At 45.5% G+C, this 24,431-nt stretch overlaps 2 protein-coding genes and 1 pseudogene across 3 annotated transcripts; all 3 read right to left on the reverse strand.

The window, feature by feature from the left end:
* Positions 1-410: 410 nt before the first annotated feature.
* Positions 411-5,106, reverse strand: LOC123114372 (disease resistance protein Pik-2). 2 transcript variants are annotated; one of them, XM_044535814.1, is made up of 3 exons: positions 3,989-5,106; positions 741-2,774; positions 411-628 (listed from the first exon to the last, which is right to left on the reverse strand). In XM_044535814.1, the coding sequence occupies exons 1-2, from the start codon at positions 4,807-4,809 to the stop codon at positions 770-772; spliced, it is 2,826 nt and encodes a 941-aa protein (XP_044391749.1). In that variant the 5' UTR covers positions 4,810-5,106; the 3' UTR covers positions 411-628; positions 741-769. The 2 variants fall into 2 exon arrangements, with proteins under 2 accessions (XP_044391749.1, XP_044391748.1); XM_044535813.1 differs by lacking the exon at positions 411-628 and having other exon boundaries at positions 645-2,774.
* Positions 5,107-7,036: 1,930 nt separating this feature from the next.
* On the reverse strand, positions 7,037-10,860 carry LOC123115344 (disease resistance protein RGA5-like). Its single transcript, XM_044536515.1, has 2 exons — positions 10,034-10,860; positions 7,037-9,035 (listed from the first exon to the last, which is right to left on the reverse strand). The coding sequence occupies exons 1-2, from the start codon at positions 10,858-10,860 to the stop codon at positions 7,037-7,039; spliced, it is 2,826 nt and encodes a 941-aa protein (XP_044392450.1).
* A 7,244-nt stretch (positions 10,861-18,104) lies between these two features.
* On the reverse strand, positions 18,105-24,147 carry LOC123114374 (disease resistance protein RGA5-like; annotated as a pseudogene).
* Between the last annotated feature and the right edge of the window lie 284 nt (positions 24,148-24,431).

Consider the following 24,431-nt stretch of genomic DNA (forward strand, 5'->3'; position numbering starts at 1 on the left):
ATCTACCTGCCCTAACTCCGGATGAATGAAAGCGTTCAAAGTTAGGGCCGGTAGATGTAAGTTAGGATTGGTCCACGGCAAGGACGGACGGATGGCTCCGAAGAACCTCGACATGATCCGCCGCCGCCCCAAGACCCTCCCATGCCGGATCTGATCCTGGAACGACCACGTCCACCAATGCCGCGACCTCTTCCTCGGAATAACCTACGGCCAAAGACTCCATCGGACTCGCCGCCCACCCGCTGGCCGGCTGGTGGTGACGCCAGACCGGGCTGGGTCAGTCGCCATTCGCCACTGGGACGATGCGTCCGTAGCTGAAAAGCCAGCAGTTCCTAATATACCACGTACTAATGAGTAGTTGAGCATCAGCAGAGATCCTCACAGGATAGGACTTGCCAAGAGCTAGCAGAGGAAACAGAGTAGCAAAGCAGCGGTGCGCTGCTTATTACTTCCTCTGTAAACAAATATAAGAGTGTTTAGATCACTACTTCCTCTGTCTCATAATATAAGAACGAGGGAGTACATGGGTTAAATCTTGACTTTTGGACAAGTGAACTGAGCTCGACTGTACTGGAGAGTTTATGGTGCTGGGACAAGCGGCAGGAGGTGATGCCGTGATGCCGTGGTGCTGGGACAAGCGGCAATGGTTAAACATGTGAATTTGAGAAGCATTCAACAGTGTGGACAAAAGAGATGTAGTTAATTTGAAGGACAAAACAACAATGGATGTTTATCAGTACCTCTCTACAGTCTACAGTTGAGAACCATTTTAATAGCTCCCTTCCTCCTTGCTCTTTTCCTCAACATTACCAGTCTCTACATTGTCCTCGTCATGCAGAAACGCCTGAACACCCAAAAAAATAGGATGGTTGGGATGCCCACCAGCTTCGTTCCTGATCCAAGCAGCTGCAGCCTTGCTTTCTGAAAGTGTGGCACCTTCGTTACAAAGCGTTACTTGTATTACTTTGAGACATGGGAGATGCTCAATGCCTAAGTAGAAGCCATAAGCTTTCGCCACTGACACATCAAATGATTGCTCAAGCTTCTCAAGCTTTGGCATAGTCCCTTTCTGGAACGTTATATATGCCCCATCCAGACTAAGGAGGCCAAACCTCCTCAGACATGGGAATCCAGTTACCGTAAGCTTTTTCTTTGGTCCTGTAGCCAAGTACATGTGTAGATCAAGTAACGATGGGAGCTCACCAAGAGTGTGCAGATCCTCCTCCCTTAATTCATCTAATCCGATGGTCACGTGAGATAGGCTTGTGAGTCCTGGAGAAATCCACTTTGGTACGGTCGCTGAATGCATTTTACCATAAATGCATAATTTCTGAAGGGAGGATGGCAGAGGGGACCATGAGTCCATGAAGTCGAGGGAACCATAACTCCTATTTTTTATACATAAAGACTGGAGTTTGCAGCTGCTAAGCTTGCATAGCAAGGAGAGTAGAACCTTCTCATGCCTCTTGTACCCATCTCCATCGTCCAAGCATAAACCGAGTTTATTCAATCTGCTCAAGTTCCCAAGCTCCTCAACTGCATCCAATGAACTCTTGGTAATATCGAATCTTGGGGCTTCCCGTAAGCTCCTCATATTCCCGATCCCGTTAGGCACCTTACAATAGGCTTTAGTGAGTAGATATTGTAGCTTAGTGAGCAGAATAATTCCAGTCGGCAGCTCTTGCATGGATGGCGTCCTAAGATCAAGGATCTCTAGATCATGTAGCATCACAATGCTTGACGGTAGCTTTGATATGCCCGTGTCCTTAAGGCTGAGGTATTTTAGTTGGAATAATCTGTCCACATTGGACATATCATACTGCTCCAAACCCTTGCAGCCTTCAAAATCCAGTACACGTAAAGCTTCAAATTTGGTAAGACTGGGAAAATGTTTCATGAAAACCGATGATGTCACTGTTAGAGACCGAACATGGCTTAGATCTTCTTTTTCCAATGCAGATGCCAACTCCTGGTCAATGTGCTGGACAGATAATCGCCGAATAAAACCTTGACGGTTTGTCAAACTTTTTTGGCCTCCCCCTACCACAGTGACAAAATTATCTTCAACAGATTTTGAAATAATAATTTCAAGCATCATGTCATGGACTCGGCAGGCAGGAACCTTGCCGTCATACTCAATGTCCACTGGCTGGACCATGCTTTTGTTGATAAGCTCATAAAAGTAGTTCTCAGCAACCTCTTGCTTGCTAAGCCCACGCTCTTCTGAGATAAAGCCCTCTGCTATCCAATGCCTCACTAACCTTTTTCTATCAATCAAATAGTCCTCGGGGAATATACTGAAATACAACAAACATGTCTTGAGATTAAGTGGAAGATCATTATAGCTAAGGGATAGTATTCTACTCATTCCCTCTAGACTCTGTTTTCTTTCCAGTGCAGAACCAATTGCCCTTTTAACCTTCTCCCACTCCTCCTTGGTTGCTAATCTGTTCGCCAACAAACTAGATATAGTGACAATTGCCAATGGTAGGCCTCCACACTTGTTTAGGATCGCATCTGAAACTTCCTTCAGCATATCAGGACATTGGTTACCGGAGCCAAATATTCTGGTCAAAAATAATTTTCTGGAGTGAAGATCACTTAGGGCTTTCATTTCAAACACGCGGTCTACTACACTCGGACAACATGACTTTGCTACATCAACAATGCGTGTAGTAGCTATTATTCTGCTAGAACAAATATTTTCTGGAAAAGCACACTTGATAGCGTTCCAGGCTTCTATAGACCATACATCATCTATAATGATAAGATACCTACAAAAAATTAGTTGGTGATGTCAACCAAGTGTGATAAGAAATTGAGCTTGAACACTAGGTACTTAACTAGAGTAGTTAATATATAAGAGTAGATAACTAGAGTAGTTAATATATATTGTTTCTACATACAGTTTATCGTTTATCGTATATATGTAGCATGACAACTTCACTGAAATTCTAACAAGGTAAGACATGAATTCTACTCCCTCCGTTCCGAAATAATTGTCTTTCTAGAGATTTCAACAAGTGACTACATACGGAGCAAAATGAGTGAATCTACACTCTAAAACATGTCTACATACATCCGTATGTTGTAGTCCATTTGAGATGGCTAGAAAGACAATTATTTCGGAACGGAGGGAGTATGTAATAGATCAGAAACAAAAAGTTATGTTACTCCTCCGACCCGAATTAATTGACGCAGCCTCTATACAATGTAAACTGGAAATTGTATAGAGTTTGCATCAACTAATTCGGATCGAAGGGAGTACAATAGTTTTTTTACAACTTGGAAAAACGTTTAGAATGCTTATATGAGTCTATATGAAATGAAGGGTAGAAATAATGAACAGAGACGTTTCCATATGCATTTTTTACTGTACAAATGCATCATGCCCACTTCACTGAAGTATTAGTATTAACTAACTGAACTATCTCAATTTACTCGATTATGACATATACATTTTCAGTTTGGCGTTTTTTGCTTTACAATAGTTGAGTGGGATGCATGGTGCAGAGTTTGCATGTAGTAATTAGTTCACACAAAAGACAAAGATGATAAGGAAATGTGTACAATTTACTCATACTTTAGCAGTTCATTTTTGAAGTGCCAGATATAACATTTTGAGTAGTTTGAGTACTTCATTAATCTTCTATGCTGCGGCACAAGTACTTCATTAATCCTTGTACACATTTGTTCCGTTTTAAATAGCAATAATAAAACTTCATTTCAGGACACTATGAATGCAACGCAACCAAGCCGTTATTGCAACGGACAGCATATTTTCATACTATATAACAAACATTACATATGCTCAGCACCTTTCAGCTGCACACAGGATAAATTTCAGTTCGGGTGGTAAGGTGGACCGGCAATTACGTGAGACAGACACAATCATACAAAACTTATATTTGCATGAAAAATAATAACAGTATGCACCATAGTCCATAGGCCTGTTTTGAGGGAAATAATAAGGGCAGGCAGGTATTACCTTTTATTTTGTAGCAGTTCTCTTAGCTTTGCAATACATTTCCTTTCATCCCAATCGCTTGAATCTTTTGTGGATCCATCTTCGCATGACACTTGAGAGATCAGGTCCTTGATAGTTTTCTTTATATCTGGTTTTTGCGAGACTGATACAAAAGCCCGACTCTGAAATTTCCCTTGAATCTTGCGATAGACCATATTTGCCAGTGTTGTCTTGCCCAATCCACCAAACCCAACAATCGACAACACCTTGCAGTGTTTGGAGGAATTATTTTCTTCCAACATCCAGTTGGCAAGATCGTCTCTTGGACCGTCCACACCGACAAGGTGTGCCTCATCAGCAAAAAATGCATGAAGCCGGGGATCCAGGGATGCAGGGCCAGTGGAGCTAGCAGGGGCATCATTCAGCTTGTAACAATCCTTGAGCTCTTTCACCTGCTTGATGCGACCCTTAAGGTCGTCGATTTCGCCGGCGATTCCGCGCCTAGCTCCAAGCGTCTTGAGACGGCGGGCAGTCTTGCGAAAGAAGTCCTTGAAGCCGCCATGGTCTCGGGTGTCGCCGAGGTGGTGGATGAACTTGTCGAAGACGTCCTCGGTGTCGTAGGCCAGCTCCCTGACCAGCGAAATCCAAAACTTGACTTGCTCATTTGGGTCCTCCAGCTTGGTGTACTCCTTGAGCGCGGCGTGCATGCTGGCGAGCTCAGATCTGAGGGACTGGACCTCACGTCGGACCCCTTTCAGCCGCCCGCACTCGTCGGCGAGCAAGGCCGTGAGCTTCCCCACCAGAGGCCCAAACGCGCCGTGCGCGGCGCTGACCACCGCCATGGATGCTGCTCTCTACCTAGCTACTCCTCCTCGCATGTACTAATTCGTTGTGTGCTTGTGGTGGTGGGAGTGTGGAGAAGTGGGTCGAGGAGGAAGAGGATGGATCAGTGGATGTGGTGGGTGGCACGGGCTGCAAGATTCCGTGGCTCGGTGACGCGAACCTGCGAGGAAACGGCGGCGGGTGAGAGCTAGGAGGAGGCGGCGGCGGCGGCGGCGGTGGGGGTAGGAGAGGACTGATGAGACAGTGGGGTTGGTGGGTTTGGGCCGGCCAAACAGTGGTGTACGCTTGACGCAGCCGAGCGGCGAGCGGCCCGGGTCTTTGCAACTCTGTAGCCCTAAAGAAAAGTCAGTCAACTCTGCAGTTGGAACGTGAACCAACGTGTGGTTCGATGATTAGGAGAACAGCGGTATCCCTTATCCATTAGAGCTCAAATCTCGGACTTGACATTGTTTCTCGTATTTTTCTGAATTTATTCCAAACCTTTCAGCAATGTGCGGTCAGTGAAAGGAAATGTCCCCTCGACTACGAAGGTGTCTGATGGTCCCTCGATGGGCATTACTCAAAGCATCTACATGTATAACCATACGGTAAGTGTGGTCAAGTATTTGAATATGTTATTAAGAGAAATAAGCGTACACATATATAAGGAGTTACATATATACAGTAGCAAGGAAATACATGCATGTATAATTAGTTTGCCATGAATGCGTTCACGGACAATGGTCTGACATCACACCGAAAATCCTCTTCACAGCTGGATACCTTAATTATGAATTCTTAAATCCAAACAATTACATGCACGTGAAACCTAATCTTAAACGGAGCTCGTCCGGCTTCACCATGCCTATGTTCGGTGGCTGGTTGCGTCCCTCGAAGTGTTGGTGCGGCCGTCAACGAGGTAGAGTAGGACATCGGATATCTGCCTAGCACTAAACATGCTTAAAAAAATAAGGTGTCAGGCCAGTGGAGCAACCAAACGGGTTTACACTAAACTAGCCTGGCGAGACAAAATATTCCAACTCCTTAGGCAGCACCCAGGCAGCATATTTTTCAGGCACAGTGCTCAGCCCTCCAACCAAACATGCCTTGTATATGCTTACAGTGCCAAATAGGATTAGGCCGCATGGGACACCCCTTGGGTCCTCAAAGCGCTTTGTTCAATATCTGGCAGGACCATGTACCGTTTTTATTTTGCAACGGTTTTGGAAAGCTTCAAGATGCTTCTGGTCCATTTTCTTTTCTTTTTATTTTTCTGCTGGGCTTTTTCACTCAGTTTTTCTTTACTTTTCTTTCATTTTCTTGTTTTTATTTTAAAAAGTCATGAACTTTTTCCTTATCCATGATTTTTTTTAAATTCATGTTTACAAAAACCATGAACATTTTTCAAGTGCATGACCTTTTTTTAATTAACAAACATTTTTAGTATGGCTTTTCCACCATTATGGCGATAATATTATACAGTGTGAGCAAACCCCTTTCACCCATTCTGCAAGTGCAAGGCTGACTGAATCCCCCTTCAGCATGCAGCACAACCAATTTGGAGTATAGACCGTAGTCCAGAATGGCTGCTACAGCGTCTGTTTTGGAGCGTGCCAAGTGCTAATTTTCTTTCAGTTTCTACGACTAAACTGTTTCAGCACAAATACATCCGACCACCTGTAGGATTTTTCTCCACACAAGCTAGGGAAACCCAGCCTCGTTCTTTCTTTTGCACATAAATTATGGAGAAAACATAAGCAACAACATGCTCACCTCAGCCACAGAGGGACCAAGCAGGCATGAATAACCATCACATACCAATCGTTAAGTATATTATGCAGAAATAATCCAAAATCAATCCGAAATGCAAATAAATCCATGTCTTAAAAATCACGAGTAACAAATGGAAAAAAAAGACACGATGTATGTAGCAAGTAGAAACTGGGACCGATCCTTTTGGGGTGACTCAGCTTCAGCTTCTGCTTTCCATCTTCATTCTTCAGCATATGACATTAATTCCAAGCAACCAAGCTCCAGCCGCACATCATATCCTGGATTGGCAGAACAAATATGGCGCACCATGCGAATTTTAGAAGTGTTAACTAGGCTTAGACAAAACGTTGGAGAAAATAATTTGGGGGGGGGGGGGGGGGGGGGGTTGTTAGATTAAAGAATGAATGGTAGGGATCTGTATTGGTACCTCGAGCATGTAACCATGAGGAACACTGCATATGGACAACGTCCATTTTAATTCCCTTGAATCGGAGTGTCGCCATTCACCTTGTTCTTCTCCTCGTTGTTAGCAGCCTCTTCATATGGTCTTCCATTGATGGTAACTATAGGACGGTTGGTATGGGCACCTGCTTCCTTAGAGATTGCAGCAGCTGCAACCTTGCTTTCTGAACCTTTGGTTACAAACAGTACCCTTACTTTTTTGAGACATGTGAGATGCTCAATGCCTAAATAGAAGCCATAACCTTTTGCTACTGACACAGCAAATGATAGCTTAAGGTTCTGAAGCTTTGGCATAGCCCCTTTCACGAATGTAATGTATGCCCGATCAGATAGCACCAACTTTATTAGACTTGGGAATCCAGTGCCCTGGACTGTAAGCCTTTCTTCTGGATTTGTTTTCCAGCATAGTTTTAGGCAAAGTAAGGCCGGGAGCTCCCCAAGAGTGTGCAGGCCCTCCTCTGTTAATTCAGCCAAATTGATATCTAGGTAAGAAAGGCTGGTGAGTGCTGGAGCAATCCACTTCGGAACTTCCGTGAAATAGTAGTCACTGAACATATAAAATTCTTGAAGGGAATATGGCAGAGGGTTCCAAGATTCTAAGAACTCGAGGGAACCACAATACCTACTTATCCATAAAGACCTGAGCTTGCAGCTACCAAGCTTGCACAGTGAGGAATGTAACATTTCTGCATGCCTCCTGAACTCGTCAGATCCTCCATCATCGAGATGTACAGCAATTTCCACCAAACTTGGAAGGTTTCCAAGATCCTCCACCGCATCTGCTGGACTCCGGGTAATACTAAAGCCTGATATCTCCCGTAAGTTCCTCATATTCCCTACCTTGTTTCGCATAGTTGTCCAACCTCCAGCAATTAGGTGTTGTAGTTTGGTCAGCTGAACGAATCCAGTTGGAAACTCCCCCACTTGTGTATATCCAAAATCTAGGGTCTCTAGGTCATGTAGCATCATGATCTCTGATGGCAGCTTTGATATACTCGTGCCTCTGAAGTTGAGGTACTTTAGTTGGAATAATTTGCCAATACCATTCATATCATATTCTTCCAAACCCCGACAACCTTGAAAATCTAGTACACGTGGAACTTCAAATTTAGCAAGACTAGGCAAGTGTTTGATGCAAGTTGATGATGTTACTGTTAGCGATCGAACATGGCTAAGATCTTCTTGTGCGAGTAAATGTGCAAGCTCATGATCAAGGTGCTGGACTGATAGGCGCCGAATAAAACCCTGATGATTTGCAAAACTCGTTTCGCCGCCACCTACAACAATGACGAAATTATTTTCGTTTGATTTTGAAATAATAATTTCGAGCATCATGTCGTGGACTCGGCAAGCACGAGCCTTGCCATCATAGGAAATGTCCTCTGGCTGGACCATGCTTTTGTTGATAAGCTCATAGAAATATCTCTCAGCGACTTCTTGCCGGCTTTGTCCACGCTCTTCAGAGATAAATCCTTCCGCTATCCACCGCCTCACTAACCTCTTTCGATCAATCACACGATCCTCAGGGAATACACTTAAATACAGTAAACAAGTCTTGAGATCAGGTGGAAGATAATTGTAGCTAAGGGATAGTATGTTACTCATTCCCTCTAGACTTCGATCTTTTTCCAGTGCAGAACCAATTGATCTTTTAATCTTCTCCCACTCCTCCTTGACAGCTGGACTATTTGCTAACAAACTGGATATACTAATAATTGCCAATGGTAGGCCTCCACATTTCTTTAGGATTTTATTGGAAACCTCTTTCAGCATATCAGGGCAGTTGTCCTCAGAGCCAAAAATTCTTTTGAGAAACAAACTTTTGGAGTGAAGATCACTTAGGGCTGCCATTTCATACACATGGTCATCACCACAAGGACAACATGACCTTGCCACATCCATAATGCGTGTAGTGGTTATAATTCTGCTAGAACGGTTATTCTCCGGGAAAGCACACTTGATAGTGTTCCATGCTTGTGTGCACCATATATCATCAATTATGACGATATACCTAGAAGATATTAGTAGATAATGTCAACCAATTATGGTAATGATATAAATTAAATTTTTTAATAAGTGTACGTGTGTTATACATTCGCCTATATATTTTATTGTGTATGCACTCATGCCTCCCCCTATTTTTTCATTGAAATTTTAACTATAACAAGAAGTAGAAGTTTAGTTCTCAATCACAAAAAAAAAACTTCATTTGACACTTCTTACTTTATGACATGGAAGCATTTTTTTTCAAACTGCTTATTTGTGTATAGTAATACCCCATGCATTGTTGCGGAATCGGTTGCAATATATTTCAATGAGATCTCATTGTGTGGAATATAAATATATGAATTAATAACAAATGAATCAAAATTAAAAACACATATGACTTATTATATTTAATTATCTATAGTTGTAAAATATTTATTGAATGTACGTGGAATAATAAAATGGAAAACACTCTCATATGCATCGTTTCATGTGGTGGTTGATCTTTTCTCATGCATAACTGCATGCTGAGGTGGTCCTTATCCCATCAGTAATTGTATATGTAATGTGGTAGTAATTGTACATGTAATGTGGTACCCCCCCCCCCCCCTCCCCGGTTTCCTAAATGTAAGTCCTCTTAGAGTTTTTAATAAAAACTGCATACGGATGTATGTAGACGTATTTTAAAGTGTAGATGCACTCATTTTGCTCCGTATGTAGTCTGCATTGTATCTCTAAAAAGACTTATATTTAGGAATGGAGAGAGTATATAGGATTAGGAGATACATTAAGTAAGCAGGGCGATGAAACTACAGCTATTGCCAATGATTCATGCTCCAGCTAGTTAATTGACAACATGCACATTACTTGTGTATACACGTCATGCGGTTTATTGCACATACTTGTCATGCCCACATTGCATACAGTATGCAATAATATTGCAGGAAATAGTGAACTTTTTTGCGAAAATAGTGACGATTATGCATGAGGCATTTTCTATGAAAAATCATATGTCAACATTACCTTTTATCTTGTAGCAATTCTCTTAGCTTGGAAATGGCTGCCGTTTCGTCCCAAATTTCAATATCTTTTGTGAATCCATCAGGAAAAGGCACTTTGTAGATTACATCCTTGATTATTTTTCTTATAATTGGCTTCTGCGAGACTGAAACAAAAGCCCAACAATCGAAATGCCTTTGAACCTTGCGATAGACCTCATTTGCTAATGTTGTCTTTCCCAATCCACCAAATCCAACGATAGACAATACTCTAGGTTGCCTGGTCGAGCTATTTTCTTCCTTCAACATCCACTTGACAAGATCATCTCTTGGACCCTCCACACCCACAAGGTGTGCTTCCTCAGCAAAGAGAGCACACAACCGAGGATCCACGGACTCATGCCCAGTCTTGCTACAAGAAGTCTCACTCAACTTGTAACTATCCTTGAGCTCTTTCACATGCTTGATGCGAGCCTTCAGCTTGTGGATCTGCTTGGCGATCCCACAGCGAGAATCTAGCATCTTAAGGAAGCGAGTGGTGTCATGGAAGAGCTTCTTGAAGCCGCCGCGACGCCCACGATTGCTGACACGGCGGATGAACTTGTCAATGCAATCCTCGGTATCATAGGCCAGCTCCCTGAGCAGCGATATCCACGCCTTAACCTGGACGCCTGGGTCGTCTAGCATCGTGTATTCTTGGAGCGCGGCATGCATGCTGGTCAACTCGGACTGGAGGGACATGATCTCACGGCGGACACCTCGCACGCGGCCGAACTTGCCGGCGACCAGGTCGGCGAGCTTGACCAGCAGGGGACCCAACACGCCAAGTGCAGCACTCACCACAGGTGCCATTGATGGCGTACCGCGTACGTGTAGCTATTCCTCTCTGCACGGCATCTCCCGTGGTTGTTGGTTGTGTGTTTGGGGGTAATGGAGAGAATAGCTTTGGACGAGTGTGCACGAAAATGAAGAGGACCAAGCAGGCAAGAGATTCCTTTGGCTGAGCTAACGAATAGCTAGCTATGTAGTGCTTGGTCCCTGTCAGATGAAGAGAGCCTCGCGCTATGCAGTGTAGTACTTAATACAGTACGCATTAGGTGGGCATTGTAAGCTCGCTAGCTGTGAGGTTTTGTTAACTCGCCTTAATAATCACGATGGGTCCACATGATCATATTTTGCGAGTACTCCCTTTGTCTTATAATATAGTATGATGTTTGCAACCAATATAGGAGTACATTTATTGTAATAACATTTTATATTATAACTACATCCATCCTGAATTTTGAAATGGATGTATATAGACACACTACCTCCGTTTTAAAATATAAGACTCTTTTGTAGGCTAGTCAGTCTCAAAATATAAGATGTTTTTATAGGATATATATTTTGAGACGGGATAGTAGCTAATTAGCATGTCCTATCTCTAAAGACACGGTTAAGCACAACTTGTCGGAGGCTTTGATCCTACTCTTACGTCTGTTTATGTTTAATATTTTATGGAGCCGGCCGGCCGGCCGGAAAGAGCCAGGAAACTCTGTATGTTTAATTTTTTATTTATGGAGCCGGCCGGCTGGAAAGAGCCAGGAAACTGTGTGTCACCTGCTGAGTAGTTGCAAGGCTCACCTAACCCGTAACGATCGATTGACGGCATGTGCAAAAGGAGGTAATTGGTGCTGCGAGTCTTAAGCGAATTAAATAAGAATAATCTCATGTCACGAGTAGCACAAATGAATGTAGCAAGTAGCAACTGAGGCCATGACCTGTTTCAGCTTCCGGTTTCCATCTTCTAGTCTTGAAGCGGAAGAGATAGTAGCACCAGACCTTTTTTAGTAATTCCAGGCAAGGTAGATAGCCAGCCACACCATCCCAGATCGGTAGAACAAAAATGATACAACATGTGACTTTGAGAAGCATTTATTAGATATACTGACAAAAGGGAGGTATTTATTTATTTTTGAACTGAAAAGAGATGTAGTTAGTTAGAGCATCTCCAGCCGCGCCCCCAACAGCCCCCCCCCCTCCCTGCGAATTTTTAGCGCCGGTGGTTGAAAATCGCCCAGTCGCGCCCCCAGGACCTCATTTAGCGCCGGTTTGGCCCAAATCCAGAGCCGGCGATCCCGACCCGTACCCAAGCGCCCGGGTGTCGCCGGTAGAAGCGAAAAGGGGTGTGGGGCCACTCTGTCGGCGAGAGGAGGCCCTTTTCCCGCCGTTTCCTCCCGCTTCCCCCCTCGCCTTCCCTTTCATTCTCCATTCCTCCCGCCAAACTCCGCCTCCTCCCTTCCAAACCGGCTGCCATGCCGCCGAAGAAGTATGTGTTCCCCCGCGCCGCGACGGATACCACAGCCGCCGCCGTCGCCCAGCCGAAGCAGAGGAAGCAGAGGGCGCCGCCGTCCAAGCCCCCGGGCATGACCAACGCCGACTGGAAGGCAAAAGTGCAGCGCCGGGAGGTCGTCACCGCCGATAGGCGTAACAGGGCCAAGAAGGCCCGGGAGAGGGCGGTGCTCGTGGCGGCGGCGATAACGGAGCAGGAGGAGCGCTCGGCGGCCGAACAAGCCGAGGCGGCACGCGTGGGGATGATGAATTCACGCGGCAGCCACGGCCCGCACGCGGCCTGGAGCGAGCAAAGCGTCGTATCTCCGGTCGGCTTCTCGTCGTCGCCACACCCATGGAGCACGCCATCGCTGGGCTATGCCGACGGCGACGTCCACGGCGGTTTCAACCCTAACATCACCTTCCCCCATGGGCGCCCGGTCCAGCGCATGCCCTCGCCCGCGTTCGCCGGCGTGCAGTACCCACCATACATGTACTCGCCGCCGGACTATGCAGCCTCCCCGACGCCACCTCTCTGCCGCGGCCTCTACTCGCAAGCCTCCTCCTCGTCGCATCTTTGCGACGCCGACGCGACCGAGGCCGACATGGAAGACATCATCGCAGCTGGCTCGGCAGCCGCCGCCGCTTCCCCCGAGTTTACTACCCAAGACGGCTCGATTGATCTCGGCGACATGGACGGCGAGCTCGACTACGGCGAGGAAGAGCCGGAGGAGGAGAAGGAGGAGGAGGAAGAGGAGGAGCCGGCGCCGACGAGGAAAGGCAAGAAGAAGAAGAAGAAGAAGAAGAAAGGGGCAGCAAAGACCGGTGAGCCGCGCATCAAGTGGGCGACCAAGGAAGATGAGTGCCTCGCCGAAGTGTGGAAAGTCGTCTGCCCTGATCCGATCACCGGCACGAACTAGAACATCGACACGTATTGGTTTGGCGCCGGTTTGGCCCAAATCCAGAGCCGGCGATCCCGACCCGAACCCAAGCGCCCGGGTGTCGCCGGTAGAAGTGAAAAGGGGTGTGGGGCCACTCTGTCGGCGAGAGGAGACCCTTTTCCCGCCGTTTCCTCCCGCTTCCCCCCTCGCCTTCCCTTTCATTCTCCATTTCTCCCGCCAAACTCCGCCTCCTCCCTTCCAAACCGGCTGGTTGGCCCAAATCCAGAGCCGGTGGTCCCGACCCGAACCCAAGCGCTCGGGTGTCGCCGGTAGAAGCGAAAAGGGGTGTGGGGCCACTCTGTCGGCGAGAGGAGGCCCTTTTCCCGCCGTTTCCTCCCGCTTCCCCCCTCGCCTTCCCTTTCATTCTCCATTCCTCCCGCCAAACTCTGCCTCCTCCCTTCCAAACCGTCTGCCGTGCCGCCGAAGAAGTATGTGTTCCCCCGCGCCGCGATGGATACAACAGCCGCCGCCGTCGCCCAGCCGAAGCAGAGGAAGCAGAGGGCGCCGCCGTCCAAGCCCCCGGGCATGACCAACGCCGACTGGAAGGCAGAAGTGCAGCGCCGGGAGGTCGTCACCGCCGACAGGCGTAACAGGGCCAAGAAGGCCTGGGAGAGGGCGGTGCTCGTGGCGGCGGCGATGACGGAGCAGGAGGAGCGCTCGGCGGCCGAACAAGCCGAGGCGGCACGCGTGGGGATGATGAATTCACGCGGCAGCCACGGCCCGCACGCGGCCTGGAGCGAGCAAAGCGTCGTATCTCCGGTCGGCTTCTCGTCGTCGCCACACCCATGGAGCACGCCATCGACGGGCTATGCCGACGGCGACGTCCACAGCGGTTTCAACCCTAACATCACCTTCCCCCATGGGCGCCGGTCCAGCGCATGCCTTCGCCCGCGTTCACCGGCGTGCAGTACCTACCATACATGTACTCGCCGCCGGACTATGTAGCCTCCCCGACGCCACCTCTCCGCCGCGGCCTCTACTCGCAAGCCTCCTCCTCGTCGCATCTTTGCGACGCCGACGCGACGGAGGCCGACATGGAAGACATCATCGCAGCTGGCTCGGCAGCCGCCGCCGCTTCCCCCGGGTTTACTACCCAAGACGGCTCGATTGATCTCAGCGACATGGACGGTGAGCTCGACTACGGCGAGGAAGAGCCGGAGGAGGAGAAGGAGGAGGAGGAAGAGGAGGAGCCGGCGCCGACGAGGAAAGGCAAGAAGAAGAAGAAGAAGAAGAAAGGGGCAGCAAAGACCGGTGAGCCGCGCATCAAGTGGGAGACCAAGGAAGATGAGTGCCTCGCTGAAGTGTGGAAAGTCGTCTGCCCTGATCCGATCACCGGCACGAACTAGAACATCGACACGTATTGGTACCGCGTCAAGGCTGAGTTCGATGAGCGCAAGCTCGTCGACCCCTACTTCAAAGGCGTCCACATGCAGGGGGTGTCGAAGGCGATGGCGAACCATTGGGGGCTCATCCAAACGGCGTGCAACAAATGGCATGGGATCGTCGAGGAGGTCGCGGCTTGCCCGGAGAGCGGCACCAACGTCGAGGATCAGGTACAGCACACCGCCCTCTCCCTATTCCTCTCTCCGTGCGCGCGCCCGCGCCGACTGATGCTCGCTCTTTGGCGCAGTTGCTGCGCATGTTCGCCATGTACCGCGACGACAACAACGATCAAGAGTTCAAGTACCTCCATGTCTTCAAACGGATCGACAAGTGCGAGAAGTGGGCGGATATCCGGTGCACCCTTGCCAAGGCCAAGGAGACGTACAAGCCGGACGCGCCGACACCGGGCGCGGCCGACGGGCGCCCGGACGGCAACAAAGGGGCCAAGAAGGCGAAACACGCCGAGTCGGCTGCCGCATGCGTGCAAGAGTCCATCAGCATTGCCTCGCCGACGCCAAGACCAGGGCCGCCCAGCAAAAAGAGAAAACTGAGGCGCGGTGGGCTGCTTTGATGACAAACAGCGCCGTCAAACTCAAGTTGCTCCGGACCAACATCGCCGCGAAGTTCAAAGCTCAAGACGCCAAGAAGAGGAACAATGACCTGGCTTTCTTGATGGGCGGCACTGACATGCTCCAGAGCGGCGACGAGAAGCTCAAGGCGTGGTTCCTGGCGGAGCGCGGCCTCATCCTGAACCAGATACCGGTGACTCCAACGCCGACGCCAACGCCGCCAACCAGCCCGACTGATGATGCCTCCGCGACGCCCAGCAGCACAGAAGCCGCGCCGACTAGTCCAGAAGCCGCGCCGACTCCTCCCAGCCCGCGCACGCCGACATCGACGCCGGAGGGCGACCTCGATGTTTGATGCATTCCTTTCGCGTCCTTCTTTTTTTTGTGCGCCAAACTATTGCCTATCCTTTCATTTGATCGCCGAACTGTGGCAGTGATAGTCGAACTATTGCGATGATTGCCGGATTATGACCCTTTTTTGGAGCGGGAACGATCAAATTTGAATATGAGGCGTGTGGTTGGGCCTTGACGGGCGGCACGAGGGGGCGTGGCTGGGGCTTTGGTCGCCCCCATGGTCTAAAAATCGCCGGGTGGACGCCCGAAAAGGCGCTAGCCTATGCGCTGGGGGGCCGAACGAGTGGAGATAATCTTAGAAAGAGAAAATAATGGGGATGCTTGCTCTTTTCCTTGACAGGCAGACGGTTGCTGCGAGGGTTGGGCTCACTGGCCGAGCAGAGGAAACAAAGTAGTAAAGCAGAGCCGCAGAGGAGAATAAACAGAGTAGTAGTAAAACTGTACATGTGCCTTTTTTTTTTGAGTAACTGCTTACTAGCGACTACATGAGTTATAAATAACTCCAACCAACTACTCCATCTACAAGGCCACTATGAAATATACATTTTGCATTTATACAAGGCCACCAACAATAATCGAGGCAAAATTAATGATATTTTTTCATACTAGCAACCTGTTTAATACTAGATGCATGCATGTTGTCATAATGACAGTCAGCTACTTCCTCTGCTTAGTTTTCTTGCATGCATGTGGGGTATTAATGATCCCAATAAACAAAAAGAAAAGCTGACTTACAAAATAGTCATTAAATTTTACATTGGTATTTGTAATTTGAGTTTGTGGCCTTATATATACATATATAGAGAGTATCAAGTGTAACATCTAAATCACGGTCGCTGAATTTGGTCAGAGTACAGCCCAGCTTGGCAACAAGATGCAAGGAAACTGCAACTCCACTATGCACATGCTCCACCGCACAGCACATTCGTACTCGATCCGGCACACAACTAATGAGCGTCGCTCGCTCTCTACTACAACAAGTTTGATGCCTTATCGTAGTAGCACCATTTTTTTGGAACGAAGACGCTAAAAGCGTCCGGCTTTAAATTAATAAAGCCCACAGGCACCAGGTTCAACAAGTTACAACTTAGCGAAAGCAAAAGGAAACGTTCGGTCCACGACCGCCATCCAAACGAAACTGAAGGTTCATCGCGAAGGCAAACATTACAACCAACCATAACATCCAACGCTGAAGACCTAGGTAACATAGATCTCCCTCTTAAAGACTCCAAAAGCTTCAACGACTCGGCGGATCTTGTCTTGCCATCACCTGTATAGTCTTGATGCGCGTCATGGCCTCCGACATGCGCTCAGCATCTCGCTCCTTCTCCAACAGAGTCCACGTCTGTAAAAAGAGATGGCATTTGAAGATCACGTCCGCGGGAGGCGGCGGCCCGGCGTGGCCGGCGATCTGGATGCGGTGGTGCCGGCGGCTCGCTGATCTGCCGGTGCTCCAGGGTTCTGCATGGTGGTGCTGGTGGTGACGACGGCCCATGCACGAGAGTTGGATCCCTTCGAACTGATCTGGGTGAAAACTTGTCTTCAGTGTCTGCTAAGGCTAGCGGTGGCGGCGCTATCTGCGTCGTTCCCTTCTTGAAGGCATCGCCGTGGAGAAGTTTAAGGCCACTCTCTGCTACCTCTGGGGGAAACCCTAGATCGGATGACGGCGGCGCTCTGGTGTCGTTCCTCCCTTGGGGGCGTCATTCTTGAAGGTACACACGTGATCGAGGGACCAGAGGACGGATTCTTTGGTGGAGCGGTGTTTCATCCTACACACTGATGGCGACGGATCTTGATAGTGTGGCGCGGTGCAGATTCGGAGTTCGCTGTGGAAGGATGGATTCGCGCAGGAGGACGACGCTGTCGGGCGTCATGGTGGCGTCGATGGTAGAGAGACCTGACATGGTACATGCAACAGTACAGCTCTGAAGATGGATTGGTGGCAGATGGCTGCGACGGCCTCATACCCGGCAGGCGTCCTGGTTGAGGAGTGCGTCGGATTGGTAGGTGCCCCATACCCGACAGGCGTCTTGGTTGGGACCTCAGGTCTTAGATGTTTAGGTTTGGCTGCGATGTCTGTTCGGTATTAGGCCCAGACTATCTGCGCCCCTTCATCAATTGGATAGGTGTAGCGACAACTGTTGCTTAGACGGTGGCTTTAGTCTTGCTATTGTATGGCTTTGTAAGGTCTTGTGAGAATAATTAATAAAGTGGCCGTATGCATCGAGCAGATGCAGAGGCCGGGGATCATCCTCCTTTTCTAAAAAAAAATCTTTAGTTTCATTTATGGTATGATGCAGCAGCAATCATGCTTTCAGGACATGTAAACCTGGTCATTCCCAACATCATTTTACATACATATAAAAGCAGAAGCAACGACAGCCATTCAACTTGCTCATGCACACAAATACCTAGCAACAAGTAAGCAAGCAAGCTAGAATCAACAATACATTTCCATCACCAGGAAGTATTCAACAGAAATAATTCAGAATACAAATAGAGATTACGTACAAGAGTGAACAAACGAAACAAAATGCAAGTTTTTCAGAGAAAATACAATCCATTGTATCCCAATTCAAACAATTCTTGGGTCTAAATCACCAAAGGTAAAACACAGAGACAATAAAACGAAGCCACCCTCTTTCTGCCGATGACCTGTTTCAGCTTCGGATTTCCATCTTCTAGTCTTGACTCTTGAAGCGCAAGAGATAGCAGCACCAAATCTTTTTCAGTATGACTATAATTCCCGGCAAGGTTGCTATAGCCAGGCACACATCATCCTGGATCGGTAAAATGAAAATGGTGCTAGAATATGTGAATTTGACAAGCATTTAGCAGGTATTGACAAAAGAGATGTAGTCAATTTGAAGGAGAAAAGAATGTGCGAGATTTTTAGTACCTCTTTCAGTTGAGTAGCATTTCATCCCGATGGGCCATTTTAATTGCCCTCCTCGTTGCTCTTTTCCTCGTCACTATCAGCATCATAGATCTTGTTATGCCTACTGGATGTGTAATTAAATTTTGGACGGTTGGGATGGGCACGTGCTTCTTTCTTGATCACGGCTGCTGCTGCATCGCATTCCTGATGTGTGGCACCACGCTTCCAAGTCCTTATTTCTATTTCTTTGAGACACGATAGATGCTCGAAGCCTAAATAAAACCCCTGAGTATTCATCACTGCCGCATCGCCTGACAGAAGATGCTTCTCAAGCTTTGGCATAGCTCCTTTTGTGAACGTTACATATGCCCCATCCAAACTAAAGATGTCAAAACTCTTCAGACATGGAAATCCAATTACGGTCAGCTTTCCTTTTACTCCTGTCTTCAAGCTCAAGCTTAGAATAACTAAGGATGGGAGCTCACCAAGAGTGTGCAGATCCTGCCCCCTTACTTCATTTAAAGTCATGTCTATGTGAGCAAGACTTTTGAGTCCTGGAGTAATCCACCTTGGAATGTTCGACAATAAGAGTTCACCAGACATATAAAATATTTGAAGGAAAGATGGCGGAGGGGACCAAAAGTCAATGAAGTTGATGAAGCCTTTTGTTCCATTTATATGAAGGAACTGGAGTTTGCAGCTGCTAAACTTGCATAGTAAGGATAGAAGCACCTCATAATGCCTCTTATACCCGTCTCCAAAATCCAACCATAAACGAAGTTCGTTCAGTCTGGTTAGGTTCCCAAGCTCCTCCACTGCATCCACTGAACTCCTGGTAATATCAAAAGTTGAGATCACCCGTAAGCTGCTCATATTTCCAATCCCATTAGGTACCTTGCAATGATACCCCCTAGTGATTAGATATTGCAGTTTCGTAAGGCGCTCAATTCCAGCTGGCAACACTTCCGTCTGTCTTTCCCTAGGATCTAGGGTTAGTACACCATCTAGCACCATAGTTCTTCGTGGTTGCTTTGATTTGTCTGCACTGCCCAGACTGAGATACTTTAGTTGGAATAATTTGTCCATATTGTCCATGTCATACTCTTCCAAATCCCAGCAATCCTCAAAGTCCAATACACGCAAAGCTTCAAATTCAGCAAGACAAGGGAAGTGTTTCAGGCAACTTGATGATGTTACCGTTAGAGATCGAACATGGCTGAGATCTTCATTTGCCAATGCAGATACAGCCTCCTGGTCAATGTGCTGAACTGATAGTCGCCGGATAAAACCATGGTGGTTTGTCAAACTTGTTTGGCTTCCACCCACTATGGTGACGAAATTATCTTCAATTGATTTTGAAATAATAATTTCAAGCATCATGTCATGGACTCTGCAGGCATTAACCTTACCATCATCCCCAATGTCCACTGCTTGGACCATGCTTTTATTGATAAGCTCATAAAAGTATTTCTCGGCAACTTCTTGTTGGCTTTGTCCACGCTCTTCTGAGATAAAGCCTTCTGATATCCATCGCCTCACAAGCCTATTTCTGTCAATCACATAATCCTCAGGGAATACACTTAAATATAACAAACATGTCTTCAGATGAGGTTGAAGATCATTATAGCTAAGAGATAGTATGCTACTCATTCCCTCTAGACTCTGATTATTTTCCAGTGCAGAACCAATTGACCTTTTAACCTTTTCCCACTCCTCTTTCATAGCTGGTCTGTTTGCCAACAAACCAGATATACTGATAATAGCTAATGGCAGGCCTCCACACCTTTTCAGAATTTCATTCGAAACTTCATTTAGCACATTGGGACAACAATCATCAGAGCCAAATATTCTTTTTAAAAAACAAACTTCTCGAGTTAACATCACTTAGGGGTTTCATTTCAAACATGCGGTCATCAGTACTCAGACAACATGCCTTTGCTACATCAATGATGCGTGTAGTTGCTATAATTCTGCTAGAACAATTATTCTCAGGGAGAGCACACTTGATAATGTTCCATGCATCTGTAGACCATACATCATCAATGAAGACGAGATACCTACAAAATTAGTAGATGACATCAACTAAATATTTTCAGAAAATTCTACTTGAAAACTCAAGCATGCCATGAGACTCCTACATTGTACTCCCTCCGTCCCAAAATTCTTGTCTTGAATTGATCAGATACGAATGTATCTAAGACTAAGATGTGACTAGATACATCCATATGTAGACAAATCTAAGACAAGAATTTTGGGACGGAGGGAGTATATGCTTAGTGTACGAAACTGGAGTAATTAATAAGTGTGTCACGACTATTGCTTATTAGTTCATATAGATTTTATTGTATGTCTTCAATAAAATTTTAGTTATTGAACATGGCTCAAGTTCAACGCATACATATTTATTTGCTTGTGCATGTATTCTATTTAAGAGCTGGATAGAATATTTCGAGTAGTTTGAGTACTTGTGTAAGCATGAAGTGACAAAGTGAACAATAGAGGCCAAAGGAACTACGATAACTGTTATCCATTAGAAATTTCCTAATGAGTGTGGATTTTTGGCTCACGGAGCCAGAAATTTTAACAATGCAAAAACCACATTTTGAAGTTCCAATAAATTCAGAAAAAATAGATGTGTACACAGTGGCTGAGCTAGACAGGAAATGCTGCAGGGGCGAAAGGCAAATACAACATCTTGAGGGGGCCAAACACTATACTTTTTCTAATTAGGCACTTTTAAATATTTTTTCTTCAGAGATTTTGTCAAGGTTGGGGGGCCATGGCCCCTGTAGAAGTACATGTAGCTCCGCCAGTGTGTGTACATAAGGATGTTTTCTATAAGTGTGTAAATTTTTATGATGTTGTTATGGGAGCACACAGAAAAATCATGAACTTGTATAGTGAATGTTACATGTGCTAAAGTTACATGATTTTTTTTTGTAGCTCACATCATAACGTATTTAATCATGTTACCTTGCACACTTGTAGACAACATCCAAATGTACATGTGTAGTTTTTCTAGAATTTTTTGAAATTCCATATTTTGATTTTGAATATTTTAAATTTAGGGCTCCAAGCAGCTCAAGCTCTATTAACAATTTCTCTGAATGTTATGATCTTACAAACATTTCATATGTTGCCCTTCTTTTAGTAGGGTACACAAAAAGATATTGATGTGGTTGGTAAGGATGCTTGGAGTAGTGTAAACCGGCCTCGCTATTGTGCATTGCTTTTCTTTCTGTGAAAATATACACACATTTTGTCATATATCATATATTTTCTATATCTAAATAACTAGCTCTCACTACTAGATTTCTCCACGTCACCTCAATTATTATTAATAGCCATCTAATCAAATTGGTGTGACATGATCAAGTCACACATGCAGGCACAAGTTATTCCTCCGCATTAATCTATCAATGCCACGTCATCACGCCATGCATGTTCTTTTTTCCGGAGGAATCAAGTCATGCTTGTTAGTTACAAGTAAATATTTTTGCATTCGTTTTGTGTGATCATGGAGGGTATATTTGTTGGATGCTTGGAAGAGAAAAAACATGTTTGATTTTTGTTAAAAGATAGTTCACATTAAGTTCAATTCAAAAGTTTTCTCTTTACATACATCCTTTTATAACATACTTGGTAAATTTTACTATTTGTAAAATGTAAACTGAGGACCTCTTACATTTGTTTTTACAACATTCTAGTTGTTTTTTAGTACTATTCATCACCCAGGGTGTAGAATAAGTTATTCTTCATCCAAGGTAATCTTACGATCGTTTCATAAATAAATTACATCTAGAATACTAATAGTTACATTCGTATCGATTCACTACGTAAAATTTGGCATAAAAACAGAAATATAGATCATAAGACCAGAAAAATTGCATTTTATGTATATTTTACACTATATTTTTATGTTTGTAATTTTACGTAACATAAAATAGTTTTTATGGTGATTACATTTTTTGTTACATTCTCTTATTACGTATGAAATAAGACAAAATTTACAAAACGCAAAATTACGGCGCATTGATGCTAAAATAGAGGGGGTGAAGAATAACTATTCCTCACCCAGGGTGATGAATAGTCAATCCCTAAAAAGTACTAAAAATGTATAAAATAATATATATATATATATATATATATATACGTACGTATAAAATAATATACTAAAAATGTAAAGTGAGGACTTTATATTTATTTTCATCTATTCTGAAAATACTTTCATATATGTACATATAAAACAATATACTAAAAATAGTACATACCACCTAAAAATAGAATATATACTACCCAAATATTCTTATGTACTACTCTCTCTGTCCCATAATGTAAGACGTTTTTTGACACTAGTATAGTGATAAAAAAATGTCTTACATTATGGGATGGAGGGAGTACATACTACACGTACATACTCTCGATTTTGACAGATACTACCTGCAACATACAAATCTCACATGAGGGTAACTAGCACTTGTGATAGAAAACATTTGTTCTAAAACGTAGTCATGCAAGATTACTCATTGGGATACTTCCAAATAAAAAATAATGTAATATAAATGCTTTTACATGAAAATATAAGCTTTCGAGAATATTTTGAATTCCTATAAGTTCTGCGTGTGATAAATATATAAATATTATTAATGTTTTTTATGTCCAAGTGACACAAGAAAATACCTAAGTCGTGCATGTGCATGAGTTGATGACTAGGATTTAATAAAAAATGAATGAAATATGGGAACCAAGCATCACACATGTTGCAAGGAAAAAAATAAGGGTAATCATTACCTTTTATCTTGTAGTAGTTCCCTTAGCTTTGCAATGAACTTGCTTGCATCCCAATCGCTGGTATCTTTTGTGGATCCATGTCCGCGTGACACTTGAGAGATCACATCCTTGATAATTTTCTTTATATCTGGCTTTTGTGAGACAGATACAAAAGCTGTACACCGAAAATCTGCTTGAATCTTTCGATAAACCTCATTCGCCAGTGTTGTCTTTCCCAATCCACCAAACCCAACAATAGACAACACCTTGCAACATTTGGAGTTGTTTCCCTCTTCTACCATCCAGTTGGCAAGATCATTTCTTGGACCTTCCAGGCCCACAATGTGTGCCTTCTCAGCAAAGACCGCTTGAAGCCGGGGATCCACAGCTAGATGGCCAGTGGTGCTAGAGGGAGCATCATTGAACTTGTAGCTGTCCTTGAGCTCTTGCACTTTCTTGATGCGAGTCTTCAGGTCATCAATTTGGTTGGCAATTCCGCGGCGAGACACAAGTGTTTTCAGTTGGCGAGCGGTCTTGCGGAAGAACTCCTTGAAGCCGCCATGGTATTGGTTGTTGCCAAGCTGGTGGATGAACTTGTCGAAGACATCCTCGGTATCATAGGCCAATTCCCTCACCAATGATATCCATGCCTTCACTTGGACATCTGGATCTTCTATCATTGCATATTTAGTAAGCGCAGCATGCATACAAGTAAGCTCAGATTTGAGGGAGCGGATCTCATGGCGGACCCCTTTCAGACGGCCACACTCATTGGAGAGCAAGGTGCCGAGCTTCACCAACAGAGGACCCGACGCTCCAAGTGAAGCGCTCACCACAGGTGTCATCGGTGCTCTCTAGCTATTCCTAGTCTATTCGCTCCATCTCTCGTAGTTGTTGTTTGGGTGTTTGGAGTGGAGAGAAGAACTGGGACAAGTGCAGCAGGAAAACGAAGAAGCAACTAATTTTCTCGGGCTGGATGACGATGGCTATGCAATGGCCTGGAGGAAATGAACTTCCTCCTCTAAGGACAGCTGATGATGCCGGCATGTGCAGCGCGTGAGGTAAAGTATGATTAGGTGCAACCGTATTAAAACAAGCATGTCAGGTTTCCGACAGGGAGTAGTATTCTACTCCCTCCTTTTCAGTTTACAAGTCCTACGCGTATCCTAGGTTGCCAATTTTATCACCCTAATATAAACTATATAACACAAAAATTAT

The sequence above is a fragment of the Triticum aestivum genome, chromosome 5B (assembly GCF_018294505.1).
Source record: "Triticum aestivum cultivar Chinese Spring chromosome 5B, IWGSC CS RefSeq v2.1, whole genome shotgun sequence".
NCBI lineage: Eukaryota > Viridiplantae > Streptophyta > Magnoliopsida > Poales > Poaceae > Triticum > Triticum aestivum.